At 37.3% G+C, this 18,802-nt stretch overlaps 1 protein-coding gene across 7 annotated transcripts in view; it reads right to left on the reverse strand.

The window, feature by feature from the left end:
• Window positions 1–18,802, reverse strand: part of LOC121860558 (protein vav-like) — a 48,017-nt gene that overhangs the window by 8,418 nt on the left and 20,797 nt on the right. For 4 of the 7 annotated variants that reach the window (XM_042357729.1, XM_042357725.1, XM_042357726.1 and 1 more), the window contains 10 exons: window positions 18,429–18,538; window positions 15,989–16,040; window positions 15,385–15,450; window positions 11,517–11,719; window positions 10,628–10,748; window positions 8,205–8,327; window positions 4,217–4,249; window positions 2,817–2,971; window positions 2,400–2,543; window positions 268–433 (listed from right to left, as the gene is read on the reverse strand). In XM_042357729.1, coding sequence (XP_042213663.1) covers window positions 268–433; window positions 2,400–2,543; window positions 2,817–2,971; window positions 4,217–4,249; window positions 8,205–8,327; window positions 10,628–10,748; window positions 11,517–11,719; window positions 15,385–15,450; window positions 15,989–16,040; window positions 18,429–18,538 — 1,173 coding nt within the window. Of the gene's footprint in view, window positions 1–267; window positions 434–2,399; window positions 2,544–2,816; window positions 2,972–4,216; window positions 4,250–8,204; window positions 8,328–10,627; window positions 10,749–11,516; window positions 11,720–13,994; window positions 14,016–15,384; window positions 15,451–15,988; window positions 16,041–18,428; window positions 18,539–18,802 lie in introns of all 7 variants that reach the window. The other 3 variants (XM_042357728.1, XM_042357730.1, XM_042357727.1) reach the window with 3 other exon arrangements.

Below are 18,802 nucleotides of genomic sequence, written 5' to 3' on the forward strand. Positions count from 1 at the left end.
ATTTAGTTTCACATTCCTTGTTTTCTATTTGTTCCCATATTTTGGGGGAAGAGAGTAGGGAATCTTTAGTTAACAGTTAAGAGTCAAGTACAATATGGATGTGGTAATTCATGAAATAAATACGGTACGGTGTGAGTTGTGCTGTACACCCGTTCCCAATCAAGGGTAACTACCAGTAGCATAAAGGCCATCAAAGTTTGTTGAAGTAAACAGAAGTTCCTTGACTGTCCATTTACAAACCAATAAATAAATATAAGTAAAACTCACCCTGTTGCCTGATCGTCCTTTCCACCAGCCTCGGTTCTCTCCTTCCCTGCTCATGATCACGATTTTCTGGCCGGGCACCAAACTGAGATGACTGGCACCAGTTCCCACATATGGAAACTTCACTACAGCAGAGTCATACAGAGGGCGGCGCAAACAGCAATCCAACCTGTAAATTATTAATGGAAGATTATTCTTCATATTTCTCAATGTAAAACAGTGAAATTTAGTCTTTTTCCTAATAATAAACTAGAATCCTCGCAGTTCATTGTTGTTACCACATGGAAATTATTGTACCAGATTTTAGTACTAGAAAATGTAACTGCATATTTGCACCCATAAAAAAATTGAATGTAATATGGATTAAAACAAAATAACATTACGTACATAATATCAGGAACAAATACAGTATCCCACATGCTTGATGCTGAGTGTGGAAGCAGATGCAGTGGGACCTACACAGTTTAAATGTTACAAGTATTAAAATTCTGATCTCCAAACGATGGCACCCGTGTTATTTTTATTCCATGTGGTTAAGTTGTACGAGTAACACTTGTTTATCGTGCCAACTATCCGAACACATTATCATGATATGTTGAGGGTTTATCATACAAATTATCTTTCATGTTTCCTATTGGTAGTGATAATAAAAAAAAAAGATCCACATGAAAATAGCTCAGAGAAACATAATGCACACTATTGTATGTCATAAACCTTCCTCTTCAATAATAATAATACAGTAGAGGTAGTAATAAGTACAGTGACCCCTCCGTTAACGAACTCAATCCGTTCCAGAAGGTCATTCGTTAACCGAAAAGTTCGTTAACCGAAACCATTGTTTCAATGGGTTTTTGGGTAATTGGTTCCAGCTCACCGAAAATTTAGAATGGGGGTGGAGGAGAAGGAAGAAGAAGGCATTGGGGTGGAAGAAAGTCACCCCATGGCACCATTTCACCCATAAAATTTTAGCTCTCTTGGTGTAATTCAAGATTATTTTCTTTAAATCAACACTGCACTGCATTATATATTGTCAATATGTAAAATATATTTCAAAATGACCAATAATTTGCTTGGAAACACAGAAAAAAAAGCGTTTAGTTGAAGAGAGTCTCAAGCAAGATGTTACCTCCAGTGAAAACAGAGAGAGACTAACTCCTGTTTGCTGTGTTAAGAGGCTGGATGCCACGCATTAAACTAGTCACTTTACCTTCAATTATGTTCAATAATTGTTAAAATGACTAAAAAATTGAATATTAAACTTTTAAAATTATTGAATAGTATAAACTTCTTGATATTTACTAAAATAGTAAGGAATTTAAGCCCTAGAACCGATTAATGTATTGGCGGACTGATACTAAAGCTGGTTGCCCGGTCAGTGCAAGCGAAAACATGTTGAGGTCGGTTCGTAAGAACTTCGTTAACCGAATTTTTTTTCGTTAACCGAATTGAAGATCCTTATGGAAGGCAGTTCGTTAACCGAAATTAAGTTAACCGAGGCGTTCGTTAAACGAGGGGTCACTTTTTAATAATAATACAGAAACTTGTTTTCTGATCTACCTTTTGTGGTGGGTAATCCTAAATGTTTTACTGTAAATAATTAACTACAAGACTCAATATACAGTACCAGATGTCCATAAGTTATAACATTATTAAAATTTCCTGCAAATACCTGTACTGTACTGTACATACATTGATTATTCAATATTTGGTTAAGTGAAACAAATCATTAACTGCAGGGAAAAATCCTTCCTCCTCTACTTCCTTTAAAGTTGACAAGGAAGACACTTACAGTAATATCTCCGTTAGCTGGAACCTCTCAAACCCGGAACTCTCCGATAGCTGGAATTGAAATTTTCTCGGAAGATCGTTTCCAAACCCGGAATTTTATGGTAAATTCCGGCTTTGGGAACGATTTTCCGAGGGACACATTTTCCGGAAAATTCCGAGAACATTTTCCCGTTACCCGGAAAATTCCGGGGATGAGGGATTTTTCTCCTGCTCTGAGAGAGTCGTCTCGTTACCCGGAAATCTCTCATTCCCCGAAGTGCTCTGCACCAATTGTTCCGGCTAACGGGGATATCACCGTATTTTAGTGGGGAGGTAAGAGGCTCTAATACAATAGATAAAGACTGTACCCAGTGAAGCTTTCTGAGAGTGGTGACTGTCTGTAGAAGTTTATGAGTTCCATGATGTCCTTGAAGTAACGAGCCTCACTCAAGTAGAAGTAGCCACCTTCTTCCTGTCGTAAAATTCTCATGTGTTTCACCTCGCCCATCGCCCTGTCCGAAGGAGAGAAACACACTTAATATTGTGCAGTCTGATTGTCCACTGTTATGTGATTAATCTAAAATTCTTGTTATACTACTGTACCTGCACTACTTAATTTGACTAAAAAAATTACCTTTCACTTTAAATAAACATTCAATCATCAGTTATCACAAATGAAAGATAGTTATGATTTGTCTCATTCAGGATCTAAATGTAAATTAGAGAATAGATTTATGCCTACCTCATGCCTAAAAAAAGCAAACACATAAAACTCATTATCTCACTTGAGTGACAAGATGAGCTTTTCGTGACGGTCAGACCAGCGGATGAGGAACGTTCCGTTTGTAGATAGTCCCAGGTGGATCGTGGCATCGTCTCGGCTCATTCTCTCGGCCCACCAGGGGTACTCTTGCACTTGAAGGTTACCATAGCCAGGGTACTGTGTGAGAGGTGTTAGTCATAATGTTACCACCATACAAAAGAGTAATTTAATTGAAAAAAATATGAACTTAACTAGTTAATGTTTAAAAATCAAGTAAACTTAATAGAAAAAATATAATTAACTAACTAGTTAAATTTGAAAGAATAACAATTAACTGTGGTAAGAGAAAATACCAAAGCTATTTTTTATTTTCTAAGTTGATACAGTAAACATTTTATTTTGGCAGGAACAGATATTATTATGTATAGTACATCACTAATCAGACTGAGGGGAGAAAGGAAATATTACAGGGGAACCTTGCTACACACTGTACAGTACTGTACCTCTGTTGTAGCTACTGTGGAAAAAATATAAAGGCAGGACCTTTATTTTTGGTGTGGGTGTCTGAGATGACTCAGTAAGAGAAGATTGTTTGTCAGTACTTTACAGTTTACTGCATTATAGATGTTTATGAATAAATATATTCCACTTATGAAGATTGTTGCCATGTCAGGCTAAAATGGCAGTGACCAATGCCCAAAACTGGCTTTCTTGAAAATATATTATGATATCATTCCATTGTTTAAATTACCGTACTGTACCTTAATAGATAATGAGCACATGCCAAATTTTTCCAAAGAAAATTGGAAGTGGGAGTACTTTAAAAACAAAGCTAAGAACATTACCCTCTATTAGAACAAGGCTTTATCTACAGTGTAAACAAATTCCTTTATGTGTCATGTAAGCTGTGGCGATATGATTTTTTCCACACGAGACTTCATATTTCTTCACTGTAATTTATTCCTGTATCTTTATTTCAGTAAATTCTAATATGTATACGACATGAAAGAATGTTTGTATTTCATGATATTACAGTACAGTATGTATAAACATTTCCTTTGTAAGCCCGAAAACACAGAAGCCCTACCTTGAGAAAGACCTAACATTCCAAAAAAAAAAAAAAATGTGCAACACAGAGTGACTAAGATGATTCCAGAACTAAGTCATCTGGATTATCGAAGTACTGTACACTGAGGGCCTTAGAACTAACAACCCTTCAGACAAGACATTAAAATTTTTGAAAGGGATGGGAAATGTAAACCTGGGCCATTTTTTTGGTGATGTCATGCATTACTAACACTACAGTATAGGAGTGGGCATGGAAAGTCTGACCATTATATAGTAAAAGTAAGACTATATGAGAGAGAAAGAAAATTATAAAGGGAAAGTCTTTGAGAAAATAAAAACAAAATATAAACTTACCCTTATAGACCCGTGAGCACCGATGGGGTTTGACTAAAAAAGGAAAAGAAAAAAAGAAAAAAAAAAAAAATAGAAAAAAGGTAAAAAGTTTGAACATAAAAGTTGGAAATATTTTTTAGATGTAAGCAGCACATGAGAGTATTGGGAGATGATATGAGGAAAATGCCCCCTGTTTAAGCCTGCTCTTGAATGTGGGCTTGAACTGTTATTGTAGTAGGTATCACATAGGTGTTGTACACAACTCCTTGTGCAGTGTACCAGTGTTGGACCAAACTTGTAACTCCTGGTCTAATAGCTGCCTCAAGAGCTAGCAAGGGTACTGATTCAAAACCTCATCCATTGTCTCAAACCATTTGGCTATAAATATGAGATGTATGGTTCAACCTTCAATTATTCCTGTTAACTTAAAACATCATCTAGGGAAAAGGAAAGGAATCCAGGCCACTTTAGTTTACCATATAGAGAGTGTTATCAGTGATGACCTGTGAGATTCCAAGCCAGTAAAGAACCAGAACCAGACTTGTAGAATAATACCAAAATGAACCATTTACTTCACTTATGCAGGACAGCAAAGCCTAAGACAACAAAAACTTTAAATTATAGTTGAGACACTAAGCTAACATGTATAAAGCTGACCTGCATGTGTAGTAATTTTAATAATAATTAGACCGGGAAAAATAGAAAGTGCTTGGCTGCTCTCAACAGGATTTCCTGTCTTTCATTGTTACATTTCATAAACACCTCAACCATTCTCAATATAGCTAGTGCTAGCCTGCATTAAATCTCCTCTTTAATTGTCCATGTTTTACTTCCATTACCCAGCACACTTCTCATGCTAGCTGCATATATGTTTTTTTTTTCATGCAAAGGAAAGGTCCTGTTGTCATCAATAAAAGCAGCAACTCCCTAAATTCCTCCAACTACTTCTGACTCTTGCAATTGAGCTGGCTTCAGCACCCCCACTAGCACTAGTCAGGGACATATCCCCAATGTTGAGCTTCTCCAGCCTTGCTTAGGCCACATGGTTACCTCACACACAGAACACTAAGTTAGCAAGATCCTGTAGTCTGCCATCCACTCCACTGCACCGCGTGTATCTACCTTCCACACTCACTGCACATTACTGAGTTACTGCCAACACCTTTCTTTGACAGCATATGGCCTTTTTCCTCTTTCCACCATAGGTTCCACACCACTAATCCATACTTTTGTTTTTTCTAAATTCACTATCAAGCTCCTTGACTCTATTCCTTCCTTCCCTTTATTGCTATTTTCTATCAGCGCTTAGTCATCATTACTTTATATAAATATAAAAAAACAGAGATAATGTACAGTATACAGTACTGTACATATTAATGATCAATGGCACAATGAAAGACCATCATTTGATGTGTGTGTTGAGAGCAATACTGTACTATGGTTGAGAAGCCATTAGACAAGAGAATCAATGCCAGAACAGAATGAACTCAACTTATATAAATTAATCTAAAATCATCAGTCACCTACTGAGAGAGAGTGTGTGTGATAACACTAAACAAACAGTGAAGGTGTTGTGTACCCCAACCAAACAGGGACCATAACTGATAAATAATGGTGTAAAACATTACTAGTAATTGCCTAACTAAGCCTTGATACTCATGATATATCTACCAGATCTTCCACAAGATACTGAAGGAAATCTAACTTTTGTATAAACAGACATATGGACTGAGTAACATATACATTCCACATATTCTAAGACAGAAGCATAAAAAACTATCTAGCTTGATACTGTATTATATGACTCGGCCTCACTTAAGCTTTTCCAATAACTGATTCTTTTTAATTAAAATTTGTTAACGAGAAATATAATCGAACAAACAGTTTACAATTACACTGTATCCTTGTTAATTTGTATCGTTATAATTCGGATTTGGGCTTAATTCCTAAGTTTTTCAAAATGAATTAAACTACAGTATTTGAATTTGGAATGAGTCTGAAATAACCGAGCAGTTCTGAAAATTTGACTTTTATTATAGGAATACATTTTGAAATAGATCAAGATGTATGAATTATATGAATAGAATATGAATTATTTTAAGATACTCGTACTGTATAAAACTACGTTTGGTGTACGTAGCAGTGGAGAAGAGCATAGACCTTGGAGAGGAGGTGTGGGAGGAGAGAACACCTCACCACCTCCTGCTCGGCAACTCACGATCCTTTTATAACGACAGCTTGCAATTTCGCCCATAATTCCCATATTATTTAGGTTTATTTGGTGCCGGGTTAATAAACTTTATGGAACAAATTATTAATCCCCCCCTCCCCCCAAAAAAATCCCACACGAGCTATTGCGTTGTAGTATATTCCTCTCTTGTTTACAGAGCGGTAACAGCTGATTGTTCCTGCTCTCCCTAACAGTGTTGTCAGCACTCACCATCTCTCAACCACCATTGTTGTCACTGCTCAAGAGGGTTGGTGCTTACCACAGGGTCTGTCTTGAGCACATAGTAAATAATATTGTAGTGTATAATGCATTTCCATATGCTCTAGTTTATTCACTGATCAGTTGTCTAAGTGAATGTAAGTGCAAAAGTAGCCAAATTGAGCCCTCATGTATCTGATATTTTTTAAATAGAAATTATAAATTAAAATGATATAAGACAATGGTTTAGTAGTGCTGTTAATGTGTGGGCTGTGTCACCACACCCCTTGCCTCGTCACCACACCCCTTACCTCATCACCACACCCCTTGCCTCATCACCACACCCCTTACCTCATCACCACACCCCTTGCCTCATCACCACACCCCTTACCTCATCACCACACCCCTTGCCTCATCCACACACCTTGCCTCATCACACACACCCCTTACCCCATCCTTGCCCCATCACCACACCCCCTCATCACCACACCCCTTGCCTCATCACCACACCTTGCCTCACACCCCATACCTCATCACCACACCCCTTGCCTCATCACCCTTACCTCATCACCACACCCCTTGCCTCATCCCTTACCTCATCACCACACCCACCACCACCCCTTGCCTCATCCCCATCACCACACCCCTTGCCTTGTCACCCACACCCCTTGCCTCATCACCACACCCCTTGCCTTGTCACCACACCCTTACCTCATCACCACACCCCTTACCTCATCACCACACCCCTTGCCTTGTCACCACCTTGCCTTGTCACCACACCCCTTGCCTTGTCACCACCCCTTGCCTTGTCACCACACCCCTTGCCTCATCACCACACCCTTGCCTTGTCACCACACCCCTTGCCTCATCACCACACCCCTTGCCTCATCACCACACCCCTGCCTTGTCACCACACCCCTTACCTCATCACACCCCTTACCTCATCACACACCCCTTGCCTTGTCACCCCTTGCCTCATCACCACACCTTGCCTCATCACCACACCCCTCAGTCACACACCCCTCGCCTAGTCACCACACCCTTCGCCTCGTCACCACACCCCTTGCCTCGTCACCACACCCTTCGCCTCGTCACCACACCCCTTGCCTCGTCACCACACCCCTCGCCTCGTCACCACACCCTTCGCCTCGTCAGCTCACCTCGCAGTGTTACACTTACTTATTACTGTATTATTTTCTTTATTATTACTTTATGTACCATTTAAAAAATAATATTTATGTTTGCTCAGTAATTATAAACAGATTATTTTATGTGGCAGCCAAGGCATGGCCAGGTGAAAAACGGAACAGAAAATGAACGAATCCTCCGACACAAAAATTCCGGAAATTGTTGAATATTGTAATGTCCAAATATACCGAACACGGTTAATTTGGATTTTTCGGTAATTCGATTGGCTCGAGCCCTTTTTAGTAAAATTAATGAGGGTACAGTGTATAGTGTTTACTCTAAACAAAAATAAATATCTATGCACATTTATCCAACTAAGATAATCTTTAAAGAAATATAACTAATGTTTATCAATTGTGTTGACTGATAACTTTCAACAACAATATGACTTACCAAAGAAGGAGGCTGATGGCCCTGTTGTTGTAAGGGCAATTGTGGAACACACCCATGGCACATATTCACATTACTCATGCAAGACTTGTGGACCACCATCCTGCATCTTGCACACTGGTATCCCTTTACAAGAAAAAACAAAATATAAAAATAACTTATAAGGCATATAATTAATTAATATCAGTGTCTGCCTTGGAGAAAAAATAATCTTCTGTAGAGTTATATGTTTAAGACATACGTAAAGGAGAGATACAGTAAAAATGTCTTATAATTAGGGAATCATACCACTGAAAATAAATGAGAAACATTAATAGTATACAGATCAAAATATAAACATACTGGCTCATTTTTGTTGCGTCTGGACGATCCAGTTACCGAGTGTCTTCTAGTTCGTTTACTGAGGTTCCTGGCTCTGCTGAAAACAGAGTGTCTCCTTCTAAGAGGCTGTTCACCAGATAAAAATTTATAATCTGACAGCCGATTAGACCACTCTTCACTCAACCCTTCATAGTCTAATTTTTTTTCTTCACTAGCCGACAGTTTTTTGTTTGCCTTTCCCAGAGACTCCATAGCTTCTTTGTCTTCACTGTTCGCAGACCTTCCCGTTCTTATGACTCGGTCTGAGAACGAACGCTTAAATAACTGACACTTCTTATTCAGTTTTGTAAAACCCCAATGAATTTTGTTGATAAAGTTTGGCTGTTGAGGAGGAACTGACTCATCTTCAGTAGTGTTCACTGACGTATGTATAGAAGATAAATCTGGCTCTGATAGCGATGATAAATCAGAAACTCTTCGATAACATCCTGCTTTGGTCTTTTCGAAGTTAAATATATTTTCTTTCTCCATTTTTATGTTACAATATCACAACACCACAAAGACACTCACTTTTAAAAACTGGTTATGGTAATTCTAGAAACATTGAAACACTGGGTAATATAAACTACAGAGGCATAAGTCGAGCTTTGACAAGAGCCGTACGACTTGTAAATGCACCAAGCCACAAGATAATACTGAAACAGGATGTGACTTCCTGTTCATGATAATGCCACAGCGCTACAGCTGTACCACCACAACAAAGAGAGTACAGTACTGTTTCCATAAAACTTCTACTGTACATGTAATATGAGTCCCTCACTATATAATTTGTTTAGTTATAATAATTTAGAAGGCATAAGTACTGTACAGTATTTCAATAATGTTTACAGACATTCTTTCTGTAAACAAAGAAAATAACTGTTAGCAACTAAAATAAAATGATTATTAAAACAAGAGAATTCATCAGTTTATGCTAAGTGTTAATATCTATTGAAAGGAAGATGATTGATAACCAAAATCTCTGGGGAGGAATTTGCACATATCTTCTCCAGAGGAACATAAGAACATAAGGAGTCTGCAATAGGCCGGTGCATGGCAGCTCCTGTCGAGAGTTACTACCACATCATCCATGAATCTATCTAGAAGGTTAATCTAGTACAGTAACTGCGATAAGACAGGTATTCATTTTTCCATAAGTTAATAAAAGACTCCTCCTCGAACAAATGAGTCATTGTAAAGCACAACACTTACTACTGGCTACAACAATACAATGGATATATATTTATAGCAGTTACAAATAAAAGCCAACAGAACAGACAATTCTCTTTATATCGACTAGTTTCTCTTGTTTCACCTGTTCAACCTCCAAGCCGATGCAACTGTGAAAGCAGTTTGTTGATTATCTGTAGCTCAAGTTATTTCTTAAATTTTTTTAGAGTTAAGCTTGGCTTTGGATTGAATAACTCATATGGTATATTAAGCAGCTGACAACTGTACCCACTACAGGATAAAAACTTTAACAGGATGAGCATTACTGCCCTCTACTGCCCTTAGGGACTGTGGGCTGGTAAAGTGAAAGTGGGGAAACACAAGAGGGAGTACAGTATGAGGATGGGATGATGCAGTAAGGAAGGTTCAACACAAGGGAGGGACTGATCATGTGTGTGGTACAGTACTTCACTGGTGTACTGATGATAATGGTTAATGGAATATCTGCATGCCTAGATGTTTGATCATTGTATTTAAATATTAACCACAAAGGTAATAATGGAATGCAGAAAGAGGGAAGATATGGAGGGATCAATCAATTATAATACTGTCCTCATATCTAAGGGTTGGCGACCACAGTCCTCCACTCTAAACGTTTTTAACTTCATTCATCTATCTCGGTCTCCGCCTTCCCGTGGCTCTCCTACCCTCAATGTTGTTCCTTAATATTTCTGTTATTATTCCCCTCATCCCTTATTATATGACCAAAGTATCGTACTTTTCTTTTTCTATACATTTCAAGTATTTCTCTTCCTAATCTTACTCCCTCCCCAACCACCATTCAACCCCTCTCAGTCAGGAGGATGTAACAAATTAAGAAAAAATTCTTGTCTTACCTGAAACATGCATCCTTTGAGCAATTTAACACACATATCACATTTAGTGCTTGGCTTGGTAAAGGTGGTGATGGCGAATTCATGGCCCAGTTCCTGATTCACATGAGGATTTAAATATTCTCTGAAACATCAATAAAGGTAAGTGTTAAAATGAGCACAATTCTATGGACAATTTCTAATGAGCAATATTCAATAATGAGTCATGAAATTAAATAATAGTAATAATACAGACAATATTAACCTGATGAATCTCTGTCTCCCTCACTAGCATATAGTTAGAGGTTTGATTCTTGACCAGAGGGGATATTTTGGGTTCCTCATACACCAGCACTTGTATCCTCACCTTTAAAGTAGATGGAGGGACAGGGTGATGGATGTAGTAGGAGTAACAAGGAGGGAAAATTGGATGTATAAGTCACAAGGATGGAGTGATGGTTGCAGTACAAGTCACAAGGATGGAGTGATGGTTGCAGTACAAGTCACAAGGATGGAGTGATGGTTGCAGTACAAGTCACAAGGATGGAGTGATGGTTGCAGTACAAGTCACAAGGATGGAGTGATGGTTGCAGTACAAGTCACAAGGATGGAGTGATGGTTGCAGTACAAGTCACAAGGATGGAGTGATGGTTGCAGTACAAGTCACAAGGATGGAGTGATGGTTGCAGTACAAGTCACAAGGATGGACCTCCAGTAAACAGTGACTTATAGTGGATGACTGGAGAGCATCATGGCATCAAATGTTTTTTCTGGTAGGGGGTGGGTAAGTTATTTATGGAGGGTACTAATTTGAGAGAGAGAGAGAGAGAGATACCACGTAGATAATTTGCCTCTGGTTGTAGAAGAGGAGCACAACAGTAGAAAACCATCCAATATAGCAAGATAAACATACATTGCCTCACTTATGTTCTTCATCCACTTCTGTTTGGCATCACTGTCCTTGGCTAGGAAGGTGTAGGCCTTCTTGTTGCCCTTGACGACCAGGTAAAAACTATTTTGCTTAACCTTTGTACTGCCACCGTGAGCTCCACCCACTGTGTCCTCCACCTTACAGTTCTCCAGCTTCACCCAGTCTTTGAAGACATATTTTTCGTCCTACCAATTACAATACACAATTAAAAAAAATATATCAGGAGTAATGAGCTTTTAAAACAGTATTATTAGGTAATTTATATAAAGTTAGAGATGTTTTTAAAAATTTATATTATTAAAATCAATAATGGGAAACTTTAATACAGTACAGCATACTGTACTGTACTGTATACTTTTTAACAGACTATTCAATGTGATTTATTGAGATGTTAAGAAATATATCAGGATAATATACAACTCACTGTTAATAAATAATAAGACAATAGACAAACATACCAATACAGTAATTCACAAAACAAACCAACATTCAAGTCACACTAGCTAGACAACAAGAGTGGGTCAAGGACAGTGGGTGTGTCGCTCACTGTACAGTGATTGTCATCTAGGAACTACTGTACACACTTCCTTCATTATACTTGTGTATACTATATGTGTATTTTGGCCTGACAACAGATCATGAGAAGTAAGAATAAAAGCTGACTTATGAAATTAACCTTGGAGCTCCATAAGGCTTCAAATAATGATCAAGAGAATAAATAAAAGGATACATTATACAGTAAACCCTTGGCATAACGGACACGGTATATAATGGAACCCGGTTATAATGGACACCCTAAATCTATCGGACAAACCATCACGTGTCCGTTATCCCCAAGATGATGTCCGATAGTTTATCACTTAAAAATCTGAGTAATAAAGAATGAATACATGTTACCAGTATGCCTTTTTTTATTCATCACCACACTTGTTACATCCTCCATTATCCTGTGAGCCATATGTTATGTTATGGTTATTCTTCACTTTTTATTTTTGGGTATACTGTACAGTATATAAAATTTTTTCTTTATTTTCATTTTATTTTTACTCAGCTGTCTCTCTTGTGTAGTGAAACTAACAAGTGTCCTGTATGGAAAAATGTTGTCGTCCAGTAGCCAAATGGGAATACATACAGTATACTGTAGTACTGTACTTTTTATTTCATTTTATTTATTACAGTATTATTATTTTTATTTAGTTCTCACATTTACTGGTATATATATTTTTCTTATTACTCAAAGGAGTTGGTAACTGATGGGAATTTAGTTGGTTACAGTGTTTATAGTGTCAGCCGTTGTGGTGGTGGTCACGGCCAAGACACGTTGGTGTGAATATGGCAGCTTGCTACAAATTATGTCTAGGATTATACGTAGTATTTCTCAAAAGATAGGGTCAAATTATACAAGAGATGATATGAAAAGTTCAAGATTTTTTACCCCCAAAATCAGAGGTCGAACTATATACTGTATGAGATTGGTATATACATGAGTACAGTATATACAGTAGCTTATATTGTATACTTCACCTAAGTCATCCCCTGTTGTTGTATATTGCACAGGTCGTTCACTATGGGATTTTTTTATTATTATTTTTTTTTTTCAGTTCAGAAAATCATAATAAGTCATTGAAGATGTCAGGAAAATATAACACTAGAGGAAAGAGTCTGTTTACTATTCACATACAGAAAGCCAAATGCTACACAATAATCACTTGCAAAAGAATTTGGTCAACAACACCCAGGCAGGTATCCCTTGGCAAAACAATGTAGTACGCATTGCTGATGTGCTAACCAACGAAAGTGAAGCAGCAGTTAAAACAACATGGCACATGAGAAAAAAATTCTAGTGTGACTGGCATTCATCTCTTACTAACTAGTGAGTCAGCCAATGATGCCCCTTTGCTCTGCCAGAGGACACATGTTGTCTGTGTTTATGACAAGAAGAGATCAGTTTATAGTTCATCGTGGTTTGTGTTGAGTCAGTATAATGTACCAGTTTCAGACCAACCACACTTTTCAATGGGATATAAAGAAAAGGAAAGAGAAATGCTGTATGCACATTCAGCATGTATGGACGTGCTCTAGTGCATGCATCAAACTGTCACAACACATCCATCCACTGACTTGAATCATCATTTAATTTTACTCAGAGTTGACAGTAGACAGTGGAGATGAACACCTACCAGAGAGAGGGGATGGGAAGGGGAGAGAGGTTTTCTGTCATAATCAGAACAGTTGGTAAAAAGTAAGAACAGATTTCCAAATTTAAGGATTTTGTTTTACAGAAAACATCTGTATTCTTTATTAGTTTGATGAAGGAAGAACTCAAGGATCTGACCATAAGAAAACCTTACTCATACACTCTTAAATAAAATAGATGGATCAAAATTTATATGAAAAGAGATGCATTCATAGGTAAAATCAAATTACAATATCAGAGTCTTATCAAAATTATGTAGTTACCCCAAGTAACTTCTCCATTATCTGTGACACACACAAGGAGTGGTAACCATGGCAGCAGGAAAATTAGAAATTAATAAAATTGTTAATTACACTTGATCACAACTAACAGTACAATAACTTCATCATACTATCACATAATGCACGCAATCATAACTAATGATACATTAAGGTCATCCTGTCACTGGACACCTGATTTATTAACACACACACGTCACTAAGACCTCGGTGAAATTTTAAGATTATCTTGGTATACTTGTCACTCTTCTGGACACCTATCATGCCTTCATAAGACACAACAGATAGTAGTGTAGTACTGTACTCATATGGCTCACTGTTCTGAAAAGCCTCATCAGCACCAAGCTATACAATTTGTGTATCTCATCTTTTCTCAGTCTCACCCATCCTAGAACTTTCTCATTATCATACATCCAGGGCCTCTGACTCTGACAGTTACACATGCTAAGTCTGATACAGTTTACAAATACCTTGTGACTGAGCATCTACCTTAAAGATTCACACATCTTGTAATTCTGACTGACATTTATATATCATATGATTTTGTCTTCCTTCTCTTTCCCAACATATTTTGCTAGTGTCTTGATCAATGTAAACCGCTGTCAACAGTACAGTCTTCAGATATATATGTAGGTGAACCAAGCTAACATGAACACCAATTAAGATGAGTTAAACAAACCTCGTCTCAATGAATCTTAATCCTTTACTTTTATCTTAACTTCTTTCTTTCATATGAGGCCTTACCTTGTGAATGCTTCCAACACTGATATCCTTATAACATACTGAAGCAGACATACTAGAAACTTGTCATACACTTTTCAGACTTTAAAAGTCATCTATCAACCTCTCAAAAATCATCAAACATACACCTCAGAAAAAGTGTATTGTGTGTCCTCTGGGGGTGTTATATATAGTGTGGGGGACAACTTATGTTTCTCACCTGCGGGCAACTTGCTACACAATGATCCATCACTTACCTCCTCTACAATACTTTGCTTACTGAGATACTGTACTGTATGTCACAACTTGTGTTGCCATAGTCAACGTGTGCAGCCAAAATGTGTAGTCTATTTATCTTTCCAATCAAGTTCAAAATTTTCTAGATTTCTCTTCTACCTCATCATTAACTGCCACAAGACTCTTTTAAATGACTGAGGGTTTACACATCTTAATACTGTACATAAACAAATAAAATCATAATGCTACTAAACAATAAATAAATCACAGTTCCTCCAACACAACACAGTGAAGTGCAACAGAGACAATTTCTATCTAGCCAATCCTGGTGGGGTTTGCTTGGACAACAGACACCGAAGAGCCCACAGTAACTGATTAGCACTTATTAAACAGCGGCAACACGTGGGTTAGTAAGTACCTCTATTGGCACCTCCCCCAAAGACCATCTATTCGAATTAGCACCTATGAACAGCTCGGATAATCTCTGTCAAGAAAAATTTAAGTCACCTATTTTTGTCCTCTATCATAAAATCTTGGGGAAAAAATTATCAGAACTTTTTAAGACAATATCAAAATTTGTTACTGTCAAAATTGTAATATGCAAAAGTTAAAACAGTACTGGACTGGATAAAAAAATTAACATTAATAATTAATATTCTTCATCAGTCACTTTTACTGGCAGGCAAACATAAAATACAAATACATTTAGTATCCATGGGTAAGGGTTAAAGTAAGTGTAGCTGCACATTAAATAACAATTAGTTAATGAAAAAAAAGTATATTTGATATCTTGTTTCTCTCCTTCAACAATAAGTGATTCCTGCTAAGTTGTTTGAGTATTAATTAGCCTGTATTAGTAAATGGAGAAGAACATCCACTCTTGACAGATTACAATAGTAATATTATCAGAAATAATTTGGGTCACTTGAGTTTGTTACATAAGTGTAATAACTAGAAAAATGTTGTGGTGGTCACTGCTTTTCCACTCAGTAACTCTAAAATAATTAAAGATGGTTAATTACCCTTGTTTGTCTGCCGCAGATCACCACAACTTTGTCGAACACAAATACATATCTGGAACAGTAGACGGAAAAAATAATAGTCCACTAGAGAAGATACACATTTAAGATAATGTAATTGTGGGTCTATGGAACAGTGAGGCAATTTCAAGTGAGATTCAACTTCCTTATAGCATGCAAGGATAACTATGATGTACATTCTAGTCAGAGTAGATACAATAACTGGGTCACTGCTTTTTACTGAAATCTACATGGCTGAGAACTTGCACAATGTCACTCTGAGTCATATTCCTTTGAAGTCAGGTGACAAAAATAGCAAACTACACTAATAAATAGCTAATAAACACACTTAACAACAAGAGACGGCTGGTGACTGAGCCGTCTCAAAGAACAATGAACATGATATGAGTTGTTAAACTCCTGAAGACACATTTTGGGTCAGAGGAAGTGATCATGATTACATGGCTATAATCTTTCCCAGAGTTTTGCCAAATTCTTAGACTAGTAAACGGCTACATTTTCTTTCACATTTTTTAAACAACTTCAGTAACTATCACTGTTCAGTATCAGAATGCCTCACACTGTACCATTCCACATTAAATCTTTAAGTTTCTCGAGGAATAAGCCCACAAACATGAAGTACTCAAACTATGAACCATCGGCCAGATCCTCCCCATAATATAATTTCTAGCAGCATGTGTCCACCTGGTCGGTGTGTCAACACACTAAGGATAGATTGGGACTGGAATGACCACATTACCTGAGTGTATATGAGAGGATGAAGTTCATAAAGTCACAGATGAGATCATGAGTGACTGATCAGCACCAGACAGTGAGGCTGTGTATCTGTTATGTTGCGAAAATATTAATAAACTGCTCAATGCCAAACAGGGATTTAGCTCTCATTCCAAGCCAACACATTCACAAAAGAACAGACTGAGTGTTCAAAATCAGATTTGTGCATACCCACTCCCTTTACTCTATCTTTATACAGTATTTTATTACTGTTTTCAATTTAGTGTTCATTTGAGATATTTAGATCACATAATAAGAAATTCCAAACAGGACTGACAAACTGATGTATTTCTGAAATGCTCCCTCCATTTTATTTATATTTTAACAGTACAGTAGGATCATTTTCACAAGAAATTCCAAGCCATGTTATACTGGGTGTCTCATGTATATACACTGCCTTACAACAGCTACATTTTCCTCATTTAAAAAAGAAGAAGAGAGTTTGAGGACCCCTGGTTTAGACAATTACTAATTTCAATAATATCACTTCTGCCAAAACTCTGGGAAAATAGTCCATTGTATAATTTCTAAAAGGTGCTGTGCAAAATGATCAAGACATATCTGGCTGGGGTGTGGAGAAGAAAAGTCTTGGCAACAGAGAAAATTGTGGCTGTCAAAGTGATGTCCTCAGTTGTATCATAATGAAAACTGGAAGAGGCAAGAGTGAAGAAAATGTACGGCAGAATAATTGAGTCGAGCGATGCGAGACACTCTATGGCGTGAGCAATCTTTGTGGTGGTTAAAAGTGAAAATTATGATTATCAAAGAAAATCTGAGACACATGAATGGTAATGGAGGAGAGGTTCAACATAATATTGATACATGAAATAATGCCAAAAAATACAGTATGACGAGAAAAATACAAAAGGCATAACATGAAAAAATACAAATAGTATGATTCGAAATTATTTCAGTATACAGTATCTGACTTGAGTCATCTGAGTATGGGCAAGTGGACAAAGGTACTGTGAGAGGAGGCTCAAAGTCTGCCAATTATATTACTTCAGGTTATCATTATAGTAATTGAATTTTTGCTTTTCATATCATATTGTGGAACCTATTTCAACATCTCAACGGGGGTGTAGCTGCATACACTTAAAAGTCAGAGATCCAAGACTGAACACAACAGGCAAATAATTATATTAGTTTAGGGGAAACAATTGCATTAACTTCTAAAAGAAATGTAGCTCTTAAAATGTTGAACATCTCAAGGTTCAGGAGAAATAAGTGCATTTACTTTTATAAGAAATGCAACTCTAGTGAATACAGAACAAGTAAATTCGTACCCAGAGAGACACGAGGATCCACGGGAACGACAGTGTGTACAGTACGGGGGGAGAAGTGGGTTAGCGGGAATAAGACAAGTGATGCAGAAAACAGCAAGAGCCATACATCTGTGTAGTACATAAGAATTAAAGAGACTGTGATTTTGGGTCATGGTGGCGGACTGCAGTGTGGATGCTATTCGGAGGCAGAAACAATAAGAAGTAAAACAATAAAAAAAAAAATGCTATTCGGAGGCAGAAACAATAAGAAGAAAAAAAAAAAAAAAAAAAGAAGTCCAAAATGTATTTCCTCCTAGTAGTATCCCTAAAGCTTATTGTTGAACTGTGGTGTTCTTATGGTGGCAGTGAGTTAATTCACTAACCTCTTTTTCGTTGTATCTGGGTGACATTCAATCCTAGTTTCTCCGTCGTATCTGAGTTTTCCGAGGTCTTCCAAATTGCTGATTTCACTTGGCATGTCCATTATACTCATCTGGAATTATATCTCGATTAAGGCATTACAATTCAAAAAATAAATCTTCACTGTCCTATCATATACTGTACAGGTAGAGTATATGTTTAACTTGTTTTGAGAGGGAAAAATCTCCAAACAGCCTGCAGTGGTGTGTGTGTAGTTTTTAAAATATGCATAAAATTAAAAAAATTTCTTGTGATTTGGGTGACCCTGTGATGTCACGCTCCACAACTTTGAATTTTTGTTTTGTCACGGATTCATTAATTATATTCTTGTATGATC

Source organism: Homarus americanus, unplaced genomic scaffold, assembly GCF_018991925.1.
Source record: "Homarus americanus isolate GMGI-L3 unplaced genomic scaffold, GMGI_Hamer_2.0 scaffold16836, whole genome shotgun sequence".
Lineage (NCBI taxonomy): Eukaryota > Metazoa > Arthropoda > Malacostraca > Decapoda > Nephropidae > Homarus > Homarus americanus.